Below are 20561 nucleotides of genomic sequence, written 5' to 3'. Positions count from 1 at the left end.
TCCTGCTGTACTCAAAAACCTAAAGGTTGAGTGCTTGTCTGAATATTTTTTTCCATCAGTAAGAATCCTTCACACTTTTGAGCGAGCAGAAATGACACTCTGGCTAAACATCATGTCCTTGTTAGTTGTCCTCAGAGGTATTATTTTTCCCTCTAAAAAGAGTGGTTATTCCTCAGTTTCTTTTGTTTCCCTGCAGGAAGATTTATTAAACAAACGTTTTTTCTAGGTGTCCAATCTGAGGTACAGTTAGTGGAGTCTGGAGGGGAGGGGAGAAGACCTGGAGAGTCCCTCCATCTCTCCTGCCAAGGCTCTGGATTCACCTTTGGCAACTACTGGATGGTCTGGGTGAGACAGGCTCCAGGGAAAGGTCTGGAATGGGTGGCTTATATATGGTCTTCAGATATTTACTACTCTGACAAAGTGAAGGGACGCTTCACCATCTCCAGGGATGATGCCAAAAGCCAGCTGTATCTGCAAATGAACAGCCTCAAACCAGAGGACACAGCCATCTATTACTGTGCGAGAGACACAATGAGACAGGTTCCAGGGAAAGGTCTGGAGTGGGTTGCACGTATATGATCTTCATATATTTACTACTCTGACACCTGATGGTATGACAGTTCCATGATGGCATGGTGGCTTGTGTTCTTAGTAACGGTGGAGCCTCAGAGGCCTTCCCTGTTACTAATGGCGTTAAGCAGGGCTGCGTGCTGGCCCCAACCCTGTTCAGCATGATGTTCTCAGCCATGCTGTCAGACGCCTTTCAGAACAGCTCAATGGGAGTTAATCTGAGGTACAGAACCGATGGGAAACTGTTCAACCTGTGAAGACTTCAGGCTGTCACCAAGGTAAAGGAGACTGTGCTATGAGATCTCCTCTTTGCTGATGACTGTGCCCTTAATGCAGGATCAGAGCAGGAAATGCAAGCCAGCATGGACAAATTTGCAGCCGCTTGTGACAACTTTGGCCTCTTCATCAACATGAAGAAAACTGAAGTGATGTACCAGCCAGCTCCAAAAGCCCAATATCAAGAGCCTACCATCACAGTAAAGGGACAAAAGCTGCAAGCAGTGGACCAATTTACGTATCTTGGTAGTACCCTCTCCCGTGCAGTGACAATTGACATCGAGGTCAACTGTAGAATTGCCAAGGCAAGTTCTGCATTTGGCAGATTGCGACTAACGTGTGGGACCGCCGTGGAATAAGTCTTGCTACCAAGCTTAAAGTTTACCAGGCAGCAGTGCTAACTACCCTATTGTATGCTAGTGAGACCTGGACAGTGTACAGGAGGCATGTTAGGCAACTGAACTACTTCCACATGACTTGCCTTCATAGAATTCTGAGGATCCGGTGGCAGGATAAGATACCAGACACAGATGTCCTCTCCAGAGCAGGTCTATCATCAGTTTACACTCTGTTGATGAAAGCCCAGATGCGCTGGGCGGGCCATGTTGTAAGGAAGCCAGATCATCGCATCCCTAAATAGCTCTTCTATGGTGAGCTGTCTCAAGGAAAGCGATCACACGGGGGACAAAAGAAGCGATACAAAGACACGTTAAAAGCTTCTCAAGTCCCTGGATATTAATACCATCTCTTGGGAACTTCTGACGCATGATCGACCGACATGGTGCACCTTGGTGTACCAGGGTTGCAAGATATATGAACACAGAAGGACAATCTTGGCACAAGAAAAGCGAGCACTCCGCAAAGCCAGAGCTGCAAATGTTGAATTAACAGTGTTTACACTTCTTTGTTCAGTATGTGGCAGAACATTCCATGCTAACATCAGTCTTATCAGCCACCTACGGACACATCGCTGATGGCCCATAACCCATAACCCACAAGATGTCAAGGTCTTCATCGAAATTGATTGACAAAAAACACTCTGACACCATTCACCATTTCCATGGATGACGCCAAAATCCAGCTGTATCTGCAAATGAACAGCCTCAAACCAGAGGACACGGCCATCTATTACTGTGTGAGAGAGACACACAGTGAGAGGAAGTGAATCTGTTCATTTCACGCAGCAGTTCTGCAATTTTTTTTCTAATAAAAAACAGCTTTATTAATTCAGATTCTCACATTGTTTCTTCATTCTGTACATCAACCTTCATCCATTCAATCTATATGAAAAAGCCACTTTTTGTTCATACAGTGAACACTGCATTTCTATTTCATATTCAGTCCAGGTTGATATTTACTCAGTCCACTTATTCCTGACCCTATCCCTCTCATTTCATGTTTCTTAGCCCTTAATTTATTGATAATATCATAAATTTATCAGTCCACTTATTCCTGACCCTCTCCCTCTCATTTCACCACTCATATTTCTTAGCCCTTAATTTATTGATAATATCATAAATTTATCTAAATCAGGACAAATATTTGGGGATGTAGATATGAAAATCATTGTCAAAGTTCAAATTATAGACAGTGATGGTTTGTTAGATATAGCCTTTCTTTCTTATAAACTGATTTTATCTTCCCCATGAAACTGAGATGCAAATGAGGTCACTGAGCTGTTTCTCCTTTAAATAATCACAAATACACAAAAGAGCATCCCACACCCAAAGGTGTCAGTGCAGTAAAAGAAGGGTTGTTTTCTCACTGCCCCATGGAGCCTGCCATTGTACTTCTTTGCTTAGTAGCAGCTCCTCTGTGTGAGTATCTTCCAGATAGACCTGAACAATGAGAAAATAAAAGCAGAGTTATTTACTAATTATTACTTTCTCATTCGCTTAGATGTCCACTCCACCATCCAACTTGTGGAATCTGGGCCAGGAATAGTGAGCCCTGGAGGATCCTTCAGATTAACTTGCAAAGTGACAGGGGAATCCATTGAGAATGTATACTTGGCATGGATCCGCCAGGCTCCAGGAAAAGGATTGGAATGGGTCGGTGACATAGCCTTGGAGGAGGGTGAATGGAGTACAGACTATGCCTCATCCCTCCAAAGTCGAACGACCTTGACAGCCGATGACTCCAAGAATGAATGTTACTTGACAATGAAATCCCTGACAGCTGCAGACTCAGCCACATATTACTGTGCAGGAGAGTCACAGTGAGAGAAAGCAATGGAGGAAGTGTGTAAAACCTCTCAGCTTTTGTCTGAAGAAACTTTATTCATTCACACAAATGGATTGAGATAATTTATTTATTCTTTCAGGTTTGGCTGCAAAATGGAACAAGCTACTATTCCAAGTCAAGAAGAAGTAGGACTAGATTTCAGAGTAGCTATTCATATTCAGAACTGCACATAGCTTGTTATTTGCATCTATTTTCTTTTCTCTTTCTTTTTTCCTATTTACACAGGTTTCTCAAGAATTAGCTGCAACATCATTGTTGTGGACAGGGATTAAGAGATACAGATCCCTGGTAGTTGGGTTGATTACAAGTCCTAAGAGTCATTTAGCCTTCTCTCTTCCCATTCCTCCTTGGTATACTCAGATGTGTGTTGGTTTTAAAAGGAGCTCAGTACGGGTGTCATATGGTACGAATGGAAGGAATCAGATCAGTCAGTACAGAATATACAGAATTCTACTTCACTAATAGCAATTTCATCAGGGCTGAACTACACATTACACCATACGAGTATCTGCTAGTTCTAAGGAAACAAGTGGAAATAATGTATATTTCACATTATTACCAATTAAATGGATATATTAATGAACCTTTGTGGAGATTGACACCAAAAGAATGAATATATCTATATATTTTATTTTTATTTATTACTTGAGTTGGAGCTATTGAGCCCAATCTATTCAGCCTGGAAACTCTGGAGAACTCCTGCAGATCAGAAACACTATCCCAAGCCCTATTTTCTTACCTTTACAATGAGCCTGATGGTAGCCTTCCGTCTGCTTTGCACGAGAGGGCAGCAGTGTCTAACAAATTAACATTCTCCACTTAACCCAATTGAAAGTGTGGTTTCATCTGTTAGCCAGATGGTTTTCTCTTCTGCTTCCAATTTGTCATTCAATGGGTCTCTGGAGACCATCCTTTCCTTTTTTTTAGCTCTGAGATAAAATTGCTCCACTTTCTTCTTTTTTCATTTGCAGACCAGTGGAAACAACAACAAACACAACATAGTTATCAACTGTCATATTCTGCTGGACAGTCTGCAGAACTAGGTTTTGGGAGGTCTGTTTGGAATGGTTCAATTCCTTCCTCGGTGGCTACCTCCTAATAATATTGTTATGCTTCCAGTGGGCACATATTATACAAATTTTACAGACCATGCCATGACTGCTGATTATCTTCCAAGGGCAATTTAATGTCCTGATTTCAACCTATGCCTACCTTTGGCTTGGCTCAGAGTGAACTGAAGAATTCATCTGTCCATTGGAATTGGCTCTACAATATTGAACACTGGTGTGCCCCATATTGGGGAGGGCAGAGCAAATACAAAAATTGTAAGTCATTTTTTTGCTTCTATATTTGTATAAAAAAATAAATTTGAAGCTGGCAATAGAAAGATGGAAAAATTAATAGATGCTACAGATTACAAAGTTCACCAATAACCAAATTTTGAGAAGTATCTGAAAAATTGCTACAAAAGGTAAGAAAGTGTATTCTTGATAGACGCTCACTTAGAGGACTCTGGATAACATGGATTTCAATTTTGACTGAATATCTTTACTTGCAACTGTGGGAATTAGTTCCACTAAATATGATGTATATCTCCATCATGCAGAGAAGTAGGCAATCAGTTCTCTACCAGCTTTAACATTACCGAAATGCTCAAATAATGTATTACAATGATTTTTGAAGATATGACTTTCCTTCTGAGAAAATGAACCTGTTGCTTTTCATGTTTCTTAAGGATTGAAATAAATATATTTAACTCATGTTAGGTCATGAGAAGGAAGGACTCACTGGAGAAGGGCCTAATGCTGGGAAAGATTCAGGGCAATAGAAAAAGTGGACGACAGAGAATGAGGTGGCTGGATGGAGTCACTGAAGCAGTAGGCATGAGCTTAAATGGACTCCAGAAGATGGTAGAGTACAGGAAGACCTGGAGGAATGTTGTCCACGGGGTTGCGATGGGTCAGACACAACTTCACAATTAACAACAAAAGGTCATTTTCAGCATTTCTACAATGTAGGATGAAGGCATTCTAGAAGGTCAAAGCTGCATGTGGTTCTATTATCCCTAGGATTAGGTAAATTCAGTGACAGCTTCCTGTTCAAAGGAATCATATCATTCTGCTCTCCTTCTGAACTCAAAAACTTAAAGGTTGAGTGCTTGTCTGAATATTTTTTTCCATCAGTAAGAATCCTTCACACTTTTGAGTGAGCAAAAATGGCACTCTGGCTCAACATAATGTTCTTGTTAGTTGTCCATGGAGGTATTATTTTTCTCTCCAGAAAGAGTGGTTATTCCTCAGTTTCTTTTGTTTTCCTGCAGGAAGACTTATTAAACAATCTTTCTTTCTAGGTGCCCAATCTTAGGTTCAGTTGGTGGAAACTGGAGGGGATGTGAGAAGACCTGGAGAGTCCCTCCGTCTCTCCTGCAAAGGATCTGGATTCACCTTCAGCAGCTATGAGATGATCTGGGTGAGACAGGCTCTAGGGAAAGGACTGGAATGGGTGGCATATAAATATTCTTCATTCTTTCACCCAGCAGCTCTGTAAACCTTTCTAACAAAAACAACTTCATTAATTTGGATTCTCCCTTCCTGTCTTCATTCTGCACTTCAAGCTTCATCCATTCAATGTATAGGAATAATACTCTTTTTTAATGCAATTTCAATTTCATACTCAATCCAGGTTGATATTTACTCAGTTTATTCATTCCTGACCCCCACCCACTGATTTCACCACCCATATTTTTTAGCACTTAATTTACTAACATTATCCTCCTTTTATACAAATTAAATCAGGAGTAATATTTGGTGTTGTAGATGTGACAGCCACAGTCAAAGTCCAACTTCTAGGCTAGGACTGATTGCCACCTACTCCAGATTTTTGCATTTTAGATATGATAGTCCTACATTTGTTTTAAATTAAATCAGGACAACTAGTTAGTGTTGCAGATGTTAACATACAAATTTCTACTTGTGAACTGAGTCTGATGGACTTAAGCCATCTTTCTTATAAACTGGTTTCAATTTCCACATGAAACTCAGATGCAAATGAAGTCACTGAGCTGTTTCTCCTTTAAATAAACATAAACACACAAAAGACCATCCCAGACCAAAAAGTGTCAGTGCAGTAAAGGAATCACAGAGCCAAAGGTGTCATTGTTCTAAAGGAAAAGAGTTTTCTTTACTGCACAATGGGTCTTGCCATTCTTCGTCTTCTTTGTTTAATAGCAGCTCCTGTGTGTGAGTATCATCCAGATGGACCTGAACAATGAGATAAAACAAAAAAATAGGGTTGTGTACTAATTCCTGCTTTGTCATTCATTTAGATGTCCACTCCACCATCCTACTTGTAGAATCTGGACCAGGAACAGCGAGCCCTGGAGGATCCTTCAGATTAACTTGCAAAGTGACTGGTGACTCTGTCAAGAAAGTATACTGGGAGTGGGTTCGCCAGGCTCCAGGAAAAGGACTGGAATGGGTGGGCCAGATAGACTGGGCTAGTAATAACTGGAGGATATACTATGCCTCATCCCTCCAAAGCCGAACAACCTTGTCTGCCGATGACTCCCGCAATGAATATTATTTGACAATGAGCTCCCTGACAGCTGCAGACTCAGCCACATATTACTGTGCAAGAGGTCCACAGTGAGATAAAGCAAGGGAGGAAGTGTGAAAAACTTCTGGAACTTTCCCTGATGAAATTTTATGGACTCACATGAATGGATTCAGATAACTTAGTTCATCTTTCAGGCTGTCATTCTCTGCAGAGAGGAACAAGGTACACATTCCAGGTGAACAAAAAAGTAGTACTAGACTTCAGTGTTACTGCTGATATTCAGAACAGCACATAGCATGCTGTTTGTGTCTTCCTTCTTTTCTTGTTCTTTTGTTTCCTTTCTCCTATTTCCACAGGTTTTTTTTTTTTTTTTTCAAGACCTGGCTGCAATATAACCATGACAGAGAAGGATTAAGAGATGCAGTCCTCTGTTATCTCGCCTTTTCTCTTCCCGTTCCTCCCTGGTATGTCCAAATGCGCATTGGTTTTCAAACAAGGGCATGGGTTGGTAGGAATGGAAAGAGTCTGATCAGTCCCTGTATGGAATTTTTCTTCATAGATAGCACTCTCATCAGGGCTGAACTACACATTACAACTGTGACAAGGAGCATCTGATGGTTCTTAAGAAATGTGCTTATATTTTACACACACACGCACACACTCATATATAATTTTTATCAATTAAATGGATAAATTAAATGTTTGCAAAATGAATCTTTATGGAGATTGTTACTAACAATGAATAAATATATTACATTATTTTATTTTTATTTATTTCTTGAGATAGGCTATCAAGCTGATTCCTTTCAGCCTGGAAGTACTGGATATCTCCCGGAGATTGTCCTAAACCCTGTTTTCTTTCACACATAATGAAAGTCTTTTCAGATCTTCTACCTGCTTTGCAAAAGAGGGCAGCAGGGTCTAACAAATTAACATTCTCCACTTTACAAAAAATGAAAATGTGGCTTTAACTGTTAGCTTGGTGGTTTTCCCTGCTGCTTCCGAACTATCACTCAACAGGTTCCTGAAGACCATCCTTCCCCAAGAGACTTTACATAACTCTTTTCTATAAGGTTTGAGAACAATTTGTCTCATCCAAGTGGTAAAGAAATCCAATCCATCTTAGATGTTGGCCAATGAGACACAACTAAGGGAATGGCCAAATAGAAGGCGGTTGAGCCTGCAGCAGGACAGAATCAGACCACTAGCTATGGGCCAACTCATCACAGGACAATTCATCATTTCAATTTAATAATTATATATATATATATATATATATATATATATATATATATATATATATATATATATATATATATATATATAAAAAAAATATGTTCATTCATATTTCATTTTGACCGTCCTTTTGCACCCCTTCTTTAATGAATTTCATTTTAGTGTAACTCTTGTTTCATGGTGAATTGTCTCATGACAAATTGGTTGTAGTGAGTTGGCTATGATAAGTTGGCTGTGGTGAGTTGCCCATAGTGAGTTGTTCTAGACCTGCAGCAGGAATGTGGGTAGGACAAGAAGTTTGGAAGAGACTCTCCCTGTAATGAAAACATTGTAGGTGCTTCGTGAGTAAATTACAGTAACAGGTTTGCATGTACACTGAGAGCTTCTGCACCAGAGACAAATTCCTGGTGTATCTAATCACACTTGGCTAAATAAACATTCAATTAATTCAATTCAATAATGAAGATCTGTTCAGACCCTGAGCCTGGTGGCTCCCTTCTACCTGCTTTGCCCAACAGGGCAGCAGTGTCCAACAAACTGACATTCTCCACTTAACACAAATGAAAGTGTGGTTTCAGTTGTTGGCCTGATGGTTTCCTCTGCTGCTTCTGACCTATCACTCATCAGGCCCCTGAAGACCATTCTTTCCCAAGAGACTTTCTCATAATTCTTTTTCTAACCTCTAAAATAAAATTGTTCCCCTTTCTTCCTTTTTCATCTGCAGACCACATATGATCTGTTTGAAAGAGTTCCTCTCTCTTGGTTCAATATCTGCCCTCTTTGTTCATTCATAACTATGGATGGGGTGACAGAAAGATGCAGAAAAATGTATTTGGGTGGAACAAACAAAGCAGGTGTGTTGGTGAATCTTTATATAGAGAGGAAGAGAAGAGAAGAGAAGAGAAGAGAAGGGAAGGGAAGGGAAGGGAAGGGAAGGGAAGGGAAGGGAAAGGAAAGGAAAGGAAGGGAAGGGAGAAGGGAAGGAAAGGGAAGGGAAGGGAAGGGAGAAGGGAAGGGAAGGGAAGGGAAGGGAAGGGAAGGGAAGGGAAGGGAAGGGAAGGGAAGGGAAAGGAAAGGAAAAGGAAAAGAAGGAAAGGGAAGGGGAGAGGGAGGGGAAGGGAAGGGAAGGGAAGGGAAGGGAAGGGAAGGGAAGGGAAGGGAAGGGAAGGGAAAGTCTTCCAATATCTCAGGAGCTGCCCCGAAGAAGAGGGAGTCAAGCTATTTTCCAAAGCGCCTGAAGGCAGGACAAGAAGCAATGGGTGGAAACTAATCAAGGAGAGAAGCAACCTAGAACTAAGGAGAAACTTCCTGACAGTGAGAACAATTAATCAGTGGAACAGCTTGCCTCCAGAAGCAGTAAATGCTACAACACTGGAAGTTTTTAAGAAGAGACTGGACAGCCATTTGTCCGAAATGGTGTAGGGTTTCCTGCCCGAGCAGGGGGTTGGACTAGATGACCTCCAAGGTCCCTTCCAACTTTATTATTATTATTATTATCGATCATCGCACAGTCAGCCAGATGTTCAGACTGGATTTGGCATTTTGTCTACCTATCGAGTCCTTACCCAGGACCTGGGATAGGCAGATGTGGATGTTTGATGGTATTACAGATATCGTCGCAGGATGGAAGCAGTTCCTAATAAGGCGCCTTTTGCAATTGACTAATAGCGAATTTGTCAATGCCAATGGTGTTCAAGTGGTGCTCCAGTTGTTTTGGGATTGCACCCAAGGAGCCTATTACTATTGGTACTACCCTTGCTTGCTTTTGCCACAGTTTTCTATTTCTATTTGTAGGTCTTTGTATTTTGTTATCTTCTCCAGTTCTTTCTCTTCTATTCTGCTATCTCCAAGCACTGCCACGTCCACTATCCAGACTTTTTTGTCTTTCTTATCGACAATTGTTAAGTCTGGGGTGTTATGTTGCAGGTGCTTGTCTGTTTGAATTCTGAAGTCCCAGAGCAGTTTAATTTTATCATTTTCTATGACTTTCTCTATTTTATGATCCCACCAGTTTTTGCTTACAGGCAAATGATATTTTTTGCAGATCTTCCAATGCACCATTGTTGCTACTTTGTCATGCCGCTGCTTGTAGTCAGTTTGTGCAATCTTCTTGCAACAGCTTACCAAGTGGTCCACTGTTTCTTCAGCTTCTTTGCATAGGCGGCACTTACTGTCTGTTGCTGTCTTCTCAATTTTGACTTTGTATGCATTTGTCCTTAAGGCTTGGTCTTGTGCAGCCAGAATTAGTCCTTGGTCTCTTTCTTCAATTTTCCTGCTCTTAGCCATTGCCAGGTTTTATTATTATCTGCTTTCCCAGCTATTTTTTTCATGTATTGGCCATGTAGTGCTTTGTCTTCCCATGCCTCTATTCTGTTCTTCATTTGGTCTTTCTTGTAGGCCAGTTTGGTCTCTCCAGTAGTTAGTAAGCCTTCCTGATATACTAATTTCAGTGCATCTTCATCATTGTTCTTCAGATATTCTTCCAAAGCCATTTTTTCTTCTTCAACCATCTGATGTACTTGTAGCATTCCACGCCCACCTATTTGCCTTGGTAGATAAAATCTATCAATGTCACTGCGTGGATGAAGGGCATGATTCATTGTCATTATTTTTCTGGTCTGCCTATCCATTGCTTTTAGTTCTGCTTGAGTCCAGTCCACTATTCCAGCTGTGTACCTAATGACGGGGATTGCCCAGGTGTTGATTGCCTTTATGGTATTTCCTCCATTGAGTTTGGATTTTAAGATCTTCTTCACTCTCTTGATGTATTCACCTCTAATCTTTTTCTTGACTTCAGTGTGCTTGATGTTGTCAGCTTGAAGGATACCCAAGTATTTGTAGTACTCTTCCTCATCCAGACTCTTAATGTTATTTTCGTGGGGCTTCTTGATTCCTTCAGTTTTCACTATTTTTCCTTGTTTGATAGTAAGTGTGGCACATTTGTCCAAGCCAAACTCCATTACAATATCTTGGCTATATATACGGACAGTGTTGAGCAGCGATTCTATTTCAGATGATGTTTTTCCATACAGCTTCAGATCATCCATATAAAGGAGGTGGGATAGTCTGGCAGATGTTTTTGATGTTTGATAGCCATGTCCTGAGTTATTCAGTATTGTTGACAGAGGAAACAGTGCAATAACAAATAGTAATGGTGATAATGAATCTCCTTGAAATATCCTCTCTTGATATTATTATTATTATTATCGATCATCGCACAGTCAGCCAGATGTTCAGACTGGATTTGGCATTTTGTCTACCTATCGAGTCCTTACCCAGGACCTGGGATAGGCAGATGTGGATGTTTGATGGTATTACAGATATCGTCGCAGGATGGAAGCAGTTCCTAATAAGGCCGCCTTTTGCAATTGACTAATAGCGAATTTGTCAATGCCAATGGTGTTCAAGTGGTGCTCCAGTTGTTTTGGGATTGCACCCAAGGAGCCTATGACTATTGGTACTACCCTTGCTTGCTTTTGCCACAGTCTTTCTATTTCTATTTGTAGGTCTTTGTATTTTGTTATCTTCTCCAGTTCTTTCTCTTCTATTCTGCTATCTCCAGGCACTGCCACGTCCACTATCCAGACTTTTTTGTCTTTCTTATCGACAATTGTTAAGTCTGGGGTGTTATGTTGCAGGTGCTTGTCTGTTTGAATTCTGAAGTCCCAGAGCAGTTTAATTTTATCATTTTCTATGACTTTCTCTATTTTATGATCCCACCAGTTTTTGCTTACAGGCAAATGATATTTTTTGCAGATCTTCCAATGCACCATTGTTGCTACTTTGTCATGCCGCTGCTTGTAATCAGTTTGTGCAATCTTCTTGCAACAGCTTACCAAGTGGTCCACTGTTTCTTCAGCTTCTTTGCATAGGCGGCACTTACTGTCTGTTGCTGTCTTCTCAATTTTGACTTTGTATGCATTTGTCCTTAAGGCTTGGTCTTGTGCAGCCAGAATTAGTCCCTCGGTCTCTTTCTTCAATTTTCCTGCTCTTAGCCATTGCCAGGTTTTATTGTTATCTGCTTTCCCAGCTATTTTTTTCATGTATTGGCCATGTAGTGCTTTGTCTTCCCATGCCTCTATTCTGTTCTTCATTTGGTCTTTCTTGTAGGCCAGTTTGGTCTCTCCAGTAGTTAGTAAGCCTTCCTGATATACTAATTTCAGTGCATCTTCATCATTGTTCTTCAGATATTCTTCCAAAGCCATTTTTTCTTCTTCAACCATCTGATGTACTTGTAGCATTCCACGCCCACCTATTTGCCTTGGTAGATAAAGTCTATCAATGTCACTGCGTGGATGAAGGGCATGATTCATTGTCATTATTTTTCTGGTCTGCCTATCCATTGCTTTTAGTTCTGCTTGAGTCCAGTTCACTATTCCAGCTGTGTACCTAATGACTGGGATTGCCCAGGTGTTGATTGCCTTTATGGTATTTCCTCCATTGAGTTTGGATTTTAAGATCTTCTTCACTCTCTTGATGTATTCACCTCTAATCTTTTTCTTGACTTCAGTGTGCTTGATGTTGTCAGCTTGAAGGATACCCAAGTATTTGTAGTACTCTTCCTCATCCAGACTCTTAATGTTATTTTCGTGGGGCATCTTGATTCCTTCAGTTTTCACTATTTTTCCTTGTTTGATAGTAAGTGTGGCACATTTGTCCAAGCCAAACTCCATTACAATATCTTGGCTATATATACGGACAGTGTTGAGCAGCGATTCTATTTCAGATGATGTTTTTCCATACAGCTTCAGATCATCCATATAAAGGAGGTGGGATAGTCTGGCAGATGTTTTTGATGTTTGATAGCCATGTCCTGAGTTATTCAGTATTGTTGACAGAGGAAACAGTGCAATAACAAATAGTAATGGTGATAATGAATCTCCTTGAAATATTCCTCTCTTGATATTAACCTCTCCCAGCCTCTCACCATTGATCTGCAACTGTGTCTTCCATTGTGCCATCGATCTTTGCACAAATTTTCTGATGTTTCTACTGACTCCTGTTATTTCTAGGCACTTTATTATCCAATCATGTGGCAGAGAGTCAAATGCCTTTTTGTAGTCAATCCATGCCACATTCAGGTTGGTCTTCCTTCTCTTGCAGTTTTCCAAGATCATTTTGTCTATTAGGAGTTGATCTTTTGTTCCTCTGCTATTGGGGCGGTTTCCTTTCTGCTCAGGTGGAAAGAGATTGTTTTCAACTAGATGCTGTTGTACTGCATCAGCTACTACACCAGTTAGTAATTTGAAAGTTGTTGGTAAGCAGGTAATTGGCCTGTAGTTACCTGGTGTTGCCCCTTTTGCTGGATTTTTCATTATTAGGTAGGTTTTCCCAGTTGTTAGCCACTTTTCAATTTCTCCTCCTTGTAGTATATTGTTGAACTGTTGGCAATGAGTGGGTGTATAACAGTTAGATGTTTCAACCAAAACCCATGCAGTTCATCTTCACCTGGTGCTGACCAATTTTTGATTTTCTTTGCTCTTTTTTCTACCATTTTTGTTGTTATTACTAGTTCTTTCATTTCAACTTCTGTTTTATTTGCATCCACCTCTTTTAACCAAGCCGCATCCTTGTTGTATTTCTTTGGGTTATCCCATATCTGCTTCCAGAACTGCACTGTTTCTTCCTTGTCAGGTACTGACTGATTCCTTGCAGTTTCTCCATTGATGGATTGGTAGAAACGTTTCTGATTGGATTGAAATTGGAGGTTCTGCCTATAGTTTGCAATTCGAGCTTCATATCTACTGATTTTCCTGGCTATAGCTGTTATTTGTTGCTTTATTATTTCCAGTGCTTCCTTGATCTTCCTTGTTTCTAAGTGGTATTTCTTGATTAGGTATTCTTTGGTCTTCTTGTTCTTCAGCTTCTTTTCTTTCATCTGTTCTAGCTTGCTTGCATGTGATCTTAACTTGCTGATCTTATTTTCTAGTCTAACCTTCCATTTTTCTGGTGCACTGTTTGTTTGTTTTTCTTCTTTGTTGATTTTGCATCCCAGGTATTCTGTTATAACTGCAGCTGTGCTGTACATTAGTTGGTTTGTTTCTTGCAGTGAATTGGTGCTTATACTTGATATTGCAGTATTTGCATCTTTTAATGCTTGTGCTAGCTGTTTCTTTGGAACAAGCTTCAATGCAGGTAGCCTTATTCTGTTGTTTTTGTGCTGTTCTAGATGCTCAGTTATTCTTTGTTTCAATTCTTTTATTTCTTTAGTTAGAGGGTTTTGTTCTTCCTGAGGAAGAGGTGCCTGGTTTCCAAATGAGAACAGTTGTATATCTCTGCTAGATTCCTTCACTGCCAACTCCCCCTGGTTTGCCTCTACATTCTGAATTACTTCTGGTAAGGCTTTGATTTCTTTGCCCTGGGTAAACCTTTGCAGTTCGTCCAATTCTGTTTCTGTGAATATTTTATTTCGTGTTATAAATCGGCGTTGATCTGCTAGTCTCTGTTCTGTTATTTCTGATTCTGGATGTTGTTCTTTCCAGAACTGGTGCATTCGTTTTAGATATCCTCTTCTTGTTGGACTTGATCTGTAGTAACAGATCATTATTTCTTTGTTTTCCATCACTGTGTATCTGCGACGGGTAAACACCTTTTCTTCCAGTAGTTCTGCAGCTGCTGGCCCTGGTTGCTCAGCCAACAGTCCTGAGTCCTGTAACCCATTTTTCACCAGATATCCAGGAACTCCAATATCTAGTGCGGACCTTGTTAACCCGGGCGACGTCCGAGCCGGTATGGCATTCTGAAATTTACGTCTCACCATATTTTTTATGGGAGAGACACTCTTTGTCTGACTCCTCTGATGAGACCTGTCCAGTATGGTTGAACCTCTAGCATAGCTCTCATCTTCCTCAGAGTACACAAGCCCCACAACCACGTCAAGGTAGTGCCTCACTGGGGGTTATTATTATTATTATTATTATTATTATTATTATTATTATTATTATTATTATTATTATTATGTCTGCCATTGCTATTTTTATGTGGAGGGAAGTTGTTGTCCTGCCTATGGAAATAAATAAAAACCACAGAACAGTTATCAGCTGTTTATATGCATTTCCATCATGCAGCATATTAGAGAACTAGACACTATTTATCTGCCAATTCTTAAATTCCTCAAATGATGCGTCCAATTGAAATTTCAAGACATGACTTTGCTTTTTGTAAAATCAACTTGTTGCTACACATATTTCTTAAAGATTAAGAAAAAAATGTACTTTGAATGACGTGGAACTTTTTAATCATGTCTTCAATATAGCATGAAGGAACTCTAGTAGGTCAAAGCAGTATGCAGATCTTTTATCTTGAGGGCTATGTAAATTCAGTGACAGCTTCCTGTTCAAAGGAACCATATCATCCTGCTCTCCTGCTGCACTCAAAATCACAAAGGTTAAGGGCTTGTCTGAATGTTTTCCCATCCTTAAGGGTCCTCCAATCTTTTGAGTGAGCAAAAATGGCACCATGGCTACACCTCCTGTCCTTGTTAGTTGTCCTCAGAGGTATTATTTTTGCCTCCAAAGAAAGTGGTTATTCCTCTGTTTCTTGTGTTTACCTGCAAAAGGTCTTATTAAACAAGCTTTCTTTCTAGGTGGCCAATCTGAGGTCCAGTTGGTGGAATCTGGAGGGGATGTGAGAAGACCTGGAGGGTCCCTCCGTCTCTCCTGCCAAGCCTCTGGATTCACCTTCAGCGGCTATTGGATGGGCTGGGTGAGACAGGCTCCAGGGAAAGGACTGGAATGGGTGGCATTCATAAACACCGGTTCTGGTACTTACTACTCAGACAAAGTGAAGGGACTGTTCATCATCTCCAGGGACAATGCCAAAAGCCAGCTGTATCTGCAGATGAACAGCCTCAAAGCTGAAGACACGGCAGTCTATTACTGTGTGAGAGACACAGTGAGAGGAACTATATGTGAAGCCAAGCAAAAACTGCCCATTTCACACAGCAGCTCTGTAAACTTTTCTAACAAAAACAACTTCATCAATTTGGATTCTCCCTTCATGTCTTCATTCTGCACTTCAAGCTTCATCCATTCAATGTATAGGAATAATACTCTTTTTTTATGCAATTTCAATTTCATACTCAATCCAGGTTGATATTTACTCAGTCTATTCATTCCTGACCCCCATCCACTGATTTCACCACCCATATTTTTTAGCCCTCAATTTACTAACATTATTGTTCATTTATACAAATTAAATCAGGAGAAATATTTGGTGTTGTAGATGTGACAGCCACAGTCAAAGTCCAACTTCTAGGCCAGGACTGATTGCCACCTACTCCAGATTTTTGCATTTTAGATATGATAGTCCTACATTTATTTTAAATTAAATCAGGACAACTAGTTAGTGTTGCAGATGTTAAAATACAAAGTTCTACTTGTGAACTGAGTCTGATAGACTTAAGCCATCTTTCTTATAAACTGGTTTTAACTTCCACATGAAAATTAGATGCAAATGAAGTCACTGAGCTGTTTCTCCTTTAAATATACACAAACACACAAATGGGAATCACAGAGCCAAAGGTGTCATTGTTCTAAAGGAAAAGAGTTTTCCTTACTGCACAATGGGTCTTGCCATTCTTCGTCTTCTTTGTTTAATAGCAGCTCCTGTGTGTGAGTATCATCCAGATGGACCTGAACAATGAGATAAAACAAAAAAATAGGGTTGTGTACTAATTCCTGCTTTGTCATTCATTTAGATGTCCACTCCACCATCCTACTTGTAGAATCTGGACCAGGAACAGCGAGCCCTGGAGGATCCTTCAGATTAACTTGCAAAGTGACTGGTGACTCCATCAAGAATGCATACTGGGAGTGGATTCGCCAGGCTCCAGGAAAAGGACCAGAATGGGTGGGCCAGATAGACTGGTCTAGTAATAACTGGAGGATATACTATGCCTCATCCCTCCAAAGCCGAACAACCTTGTCTGCCGATGACTCCCGCAATGAATATTATTTGACAATGAGGTCCCTGACAGCTGCAGACTCAGCCACATATTACTGTGCACGAAGGTCACAGTGAGATAAAGCAAAGGAGGAAGTGTGAAAAACTGTTATGCATGTAATGGAAGAACAAGAAACACAAAATGGTTATCAACCATCATTTTCTGTTGGAAAGGCTCTGATGCTCAGTATTGGGGCAACTGTTTTGAATGATTTAATTTTTTCTTTGGTGGATTATTCAAGGTAATTCTGATGTGCTTCCTATTGGATACATATTATACCAATTTTGCAGGGACCTCTGATTAACTTCCAAGGGCCGTATAATGTGCTGCTTTCAATCTGAGGAACTGTTTGGCTTGATACGGGATGACCTTAAAAAATTCATCTGTCCTCTGGAATTGGCTTGGCCCTATTTTTCCAGAAAACCAGTTCTGCCTGGTGTGCAATGCCCAATAAACCACACACTGAGGTGTAGATTTACAAATGCTTTATTCTGTGCAGAAGAAAGGACACAGGAGGATCATTCCCAATAGGCATGTGTAAAGTCCACTCCTCCAATAGTACACTTTTTATAGATACTTTTCCATAAGCCCATCTTAAGCCAATCCCTGTTAGGTCATCCTATGACAGTGATGGTGAACCTTTTAGAGACCAAGTGCCCAAAAACTGTCCCCCGCCCCTGCTCTGCCTCCTGACCTGCCTGCTCCAGGCCTGCCCGCCCCCGACCCACCCACCCACAGGGCCACTCACTGCGTCCATGGCCCGCTGCAGATTGCCCAGGCAGCCCTGCAGTGCCATGCCTTTTGCCCACACCCCTCAGCATCATCTGCACACTATGGGGTGCAAGAGTGGAGTCTTGTCCCTTTTGCCCGGCTATGTACTTGGCTGTGCGGCTCCGTGCGGGCCATGCCCGGGAGCGACTCTCCTCTAGGGGGGCTGCTGGTGAGGAGGGGGCTATGGTGGAAGGTGGGGCTGGGGCAACAGTTCACGTGCCCATAGAGAGGGCTTCGAGTGCCACCTCTGGCACACGTGCCATAGGTTCGCTACCTCTGTCCTATGACCTTACCAAGGTTTGTTAATATTGCTTAGCTTGCATTTACCATGTCCAGCAGTCATCAGCACATTTGCCTCTAATTTCCAGTAACAAGTGATACATTATGTTATCATTAGTACATTAGCTCCCCCAAGTCCCTCTTTTCTTAAACCGTTGCCTGTGACACATCTGTAAAATAGAAATAGCACTTAGATTTATACACCGCTTAATAGTGCTTTACAGCTCGCTCTAAATGATTTACACAATCAGTACGTTGTCCCCAACAATCTGGGTCCTCATTTTCCTGACCTCGGAAGGATGGAAGGCTGAGCCAATCTTGAGCTAGTGAGAATTGAAGTGCTGGCAGTGGACACAGTTTGCCTGCAATACTGCATTCTAACCACAAGGAAGGAAGGAAGGAAGGAAGGAAGGAAGGAAGGAAGGAAGGAAGGAAGGAAGGAAGGAAGGAAGGAAGGAGGATCCCCAACAGTCCAGGTCCTCCATTTACCAACCTCGGAAGGATGGAAAGATGTGAAAATCGAACTACCTAACTGCCGGCAGCCGGCAGCCAGCAGAAGTAGCCTAACCAACTGTGCCAACATGGCTCTTTTATATTCATTGATATATTTAGGTTGCCTGTGCATGAAATTGCCTTGTTCCACCCTAATGAAACATATTCTGAGGATTTTACTAACTAAGGTAATTCCATTACTTCTCATGCACTAGCAAATATCTGCAAGTACCAATTTTCTATAGAGACTACAATTTTAGGCGACGGGGTCTTTTGCCTCTTCCTTCATTCCCCCCACTCCCTTTGCTGCTTATTTCAATTTTGACTCTACTTCTTTACTTGCAAATGTGGGAATTAATTCCACAAAAAGTGGTCCACATCTTCATCATGCAGAGAACTAGACAGTTATCTACCAGCTTTAATATTCCCTAAATGTTCATATGAGGCATCAGATTGAATTTTCAAGATACGGCTTTCCTTCTTAAAAAAATCAACCTGTTGCTTTACATATTTCTTAAGTGCTTTGACTGATGTTGGGACTTTGCAGCATGTCTACAACATAGGATGAAGGCCCTCTAGAACAAGGGTGTCAAACTGCTGACCCATGGGCCGGATGCATCATACCGAACTGTACCCACTCCATTGCTGGCAATGGGAAAAAGTCACAATATGTCGTGACACGTCACGTGACGTTACTAGTTACATATATGATCTTCAAGTATTTACTACTCAGACAAAGTGAATGGATAATAATAATAATAATAATAATAATAATAATAGTAGTAGTAGTAGTAGTAGTAGTAGTAGTAGTAGTAGTAGTAGTAGTAGTAGTAAAGTTGGAAGGGACCTTGGAGGTTATCTAGTCCAACCCCCTGCTCAGGCAGGAAACCCTATACCATTTCAGACAAATGGCTGTCCAGTCTCTTCTTAAAAACCTCCAGTGTTGGAGCATTCACCAGTTCTGGAGGCAGGTTGTTCCACTGGTTAATTGTTCTAACTGTCAGGAAGTTTCTCCTTAGCTCTAAGATACTTCACCATCTCCAGGGATGATGCCAAAAGCTAGCTAAATCTGCAAATGAATAGCCTCAAAGCTGAAGACACAGCAGTCTATTACTGTGGAAGAGACACACTGAGAGGAAACATTTTTGAAGCCAAGCAAAAAATGCCCATTTCATCCAGCAGCTCTTAAATGTCCCTTTGGAACAATATACAACTCCATTAATTTGTATTCTCCTTTCATGTCGTCATTTTGCACCAACCTTCATCCATTGAATTGGTAGGAATGATCCTTTTTTAGATGTAATGAATACCACATTTCAATTTCATATTCAATCCAGGTTGATATTTATTCCATCTAGTCATTCCTGACCCTCTCCCTCTGATTTCACCACCCCTATTTCTTAGCCCTTAATTTAGTAAAGTTAGCATAAATTTATCTAAATTAAATCAGGACAAATAGTTGGGGCTGTAGATATGAAAAGCACAGTGGCCGGGATGCTTTTATACATTTAACATACCTTTCTTATAAACAGGTTTTAACTTCCCCATGAAAATCAGATGCAAATCAAGTCACTGAACTGTTTCTCTTTTAAATAACCACAAACACACAAAAGAGATTCACAAAGCCAAAGATTCATTGCTCTAAAGAAAATGAGCTTTCCTTACTGCCCAATGGATCTTGCCATTCTTCTTCTTTGCTTAGTAGCAGCTCCTGTGTGTGAGTATCTTCCAGGTAGACTTGAACAATGAGATAAAAAAAATAGGGTTGTGTAATAATTCTTTCTTTGTCATTCATTTAGATGTCCACTCCACTGTCCAACTTGTGGAATCTGGGCCAGGAAGAGTGAGCCCTGGAGGATCCGTCAGATTAACTTGCAAAGTGACTGGTGACTCTATCAAGAATGTATACTGGGAGTGGATCCGCCAGGCTCCAGGAAAAGGACTGGAATGGGTGGGCCAGATAGACTGGGATGCTAACAAGTGGAGGACATTCTATGCCTCATCCCTCCAAAGCCGAACAACCTTGTCTGCCGATGACTCCCGCAACGAATATTATTTGACAATGAGCTCCCTGACAGCTGCAGACTCAGCCACATATTACTGTGCAAGAGGTCCACAGTGAGATAAAGCAAGGGAGGAAGTGTGAAAAACCTCTGATCCTTTGCCTGATGAAACTTAGTTCTTCATTAAAGCT

The 20561-nt window shown here is 40.9% G+C and overlaps 1 protein-coding gene and 2 gene segments (V, D, J or C); all 3 read left to right on the top strand.

Moving 5' to 3' along the window:
* The first annotated feature begins 2577 nt into the window (after positions 1–2577).
* Positions 2578–3068, top strand: LOC120302087. The segment is given in 2 exon segments: positions 2578–2663; positions 2746–3068. Coding segments are annotated over 2 exon segments (369 nt in total).
* A 3105-nt stretch (positions 3069–6173) lies between these two features.
* Positions 6174–6760, top strand: LOC120302112. The segment is given in 2 exon segments: positions 6174–6329; positions 6416–6760. Coding segments are annotated over 2 exon segments (372 nt in total).
* Positions 6761–15262: 8502 nt separating this feature from the next.
* Positions 15263–16904, top strand: LOC120302124. Its single transcript, XM_039330037.1, has 4 exons — positions 15263–15377; positions 15467–15790; positions 16350–16493; positions 16580–16904. Exons 1-4 carry the CDS (start codon positions 15332–15334, stop codon positions 16900–16902), a joined length of 837 nt encoding a protein of 278 aa, XP_039185971.1. The 5' UTR covers positions 15263–15331; the 3' UTR covers positions 16903–16904.
* The last annotated feature ends 3657 nt before the right edge of the window (positions 16905–20561 follow it).

Source organism: Crotalus tigris, unplaced genomic scaffold, assembly GCF_016545835.1.
Source record: "Crotalus tigris isolate CLP2741 ecotype Arizona unplaced genomic scaffold, ASM1654583v1 scf7180000024422.289953, whole genome shotgun sequence".
Classification (NCBI taxonomy): Eukaryota; Metazoa; Chordata; class Lepidosauria; order Squamata; family Viperidae; genus Crotalus; species Crotalus tigris.
Note: the sequence above shows the minus strand (reverse complement) of the source record. Positions and strands in the feature narration are given on the sequence as shown.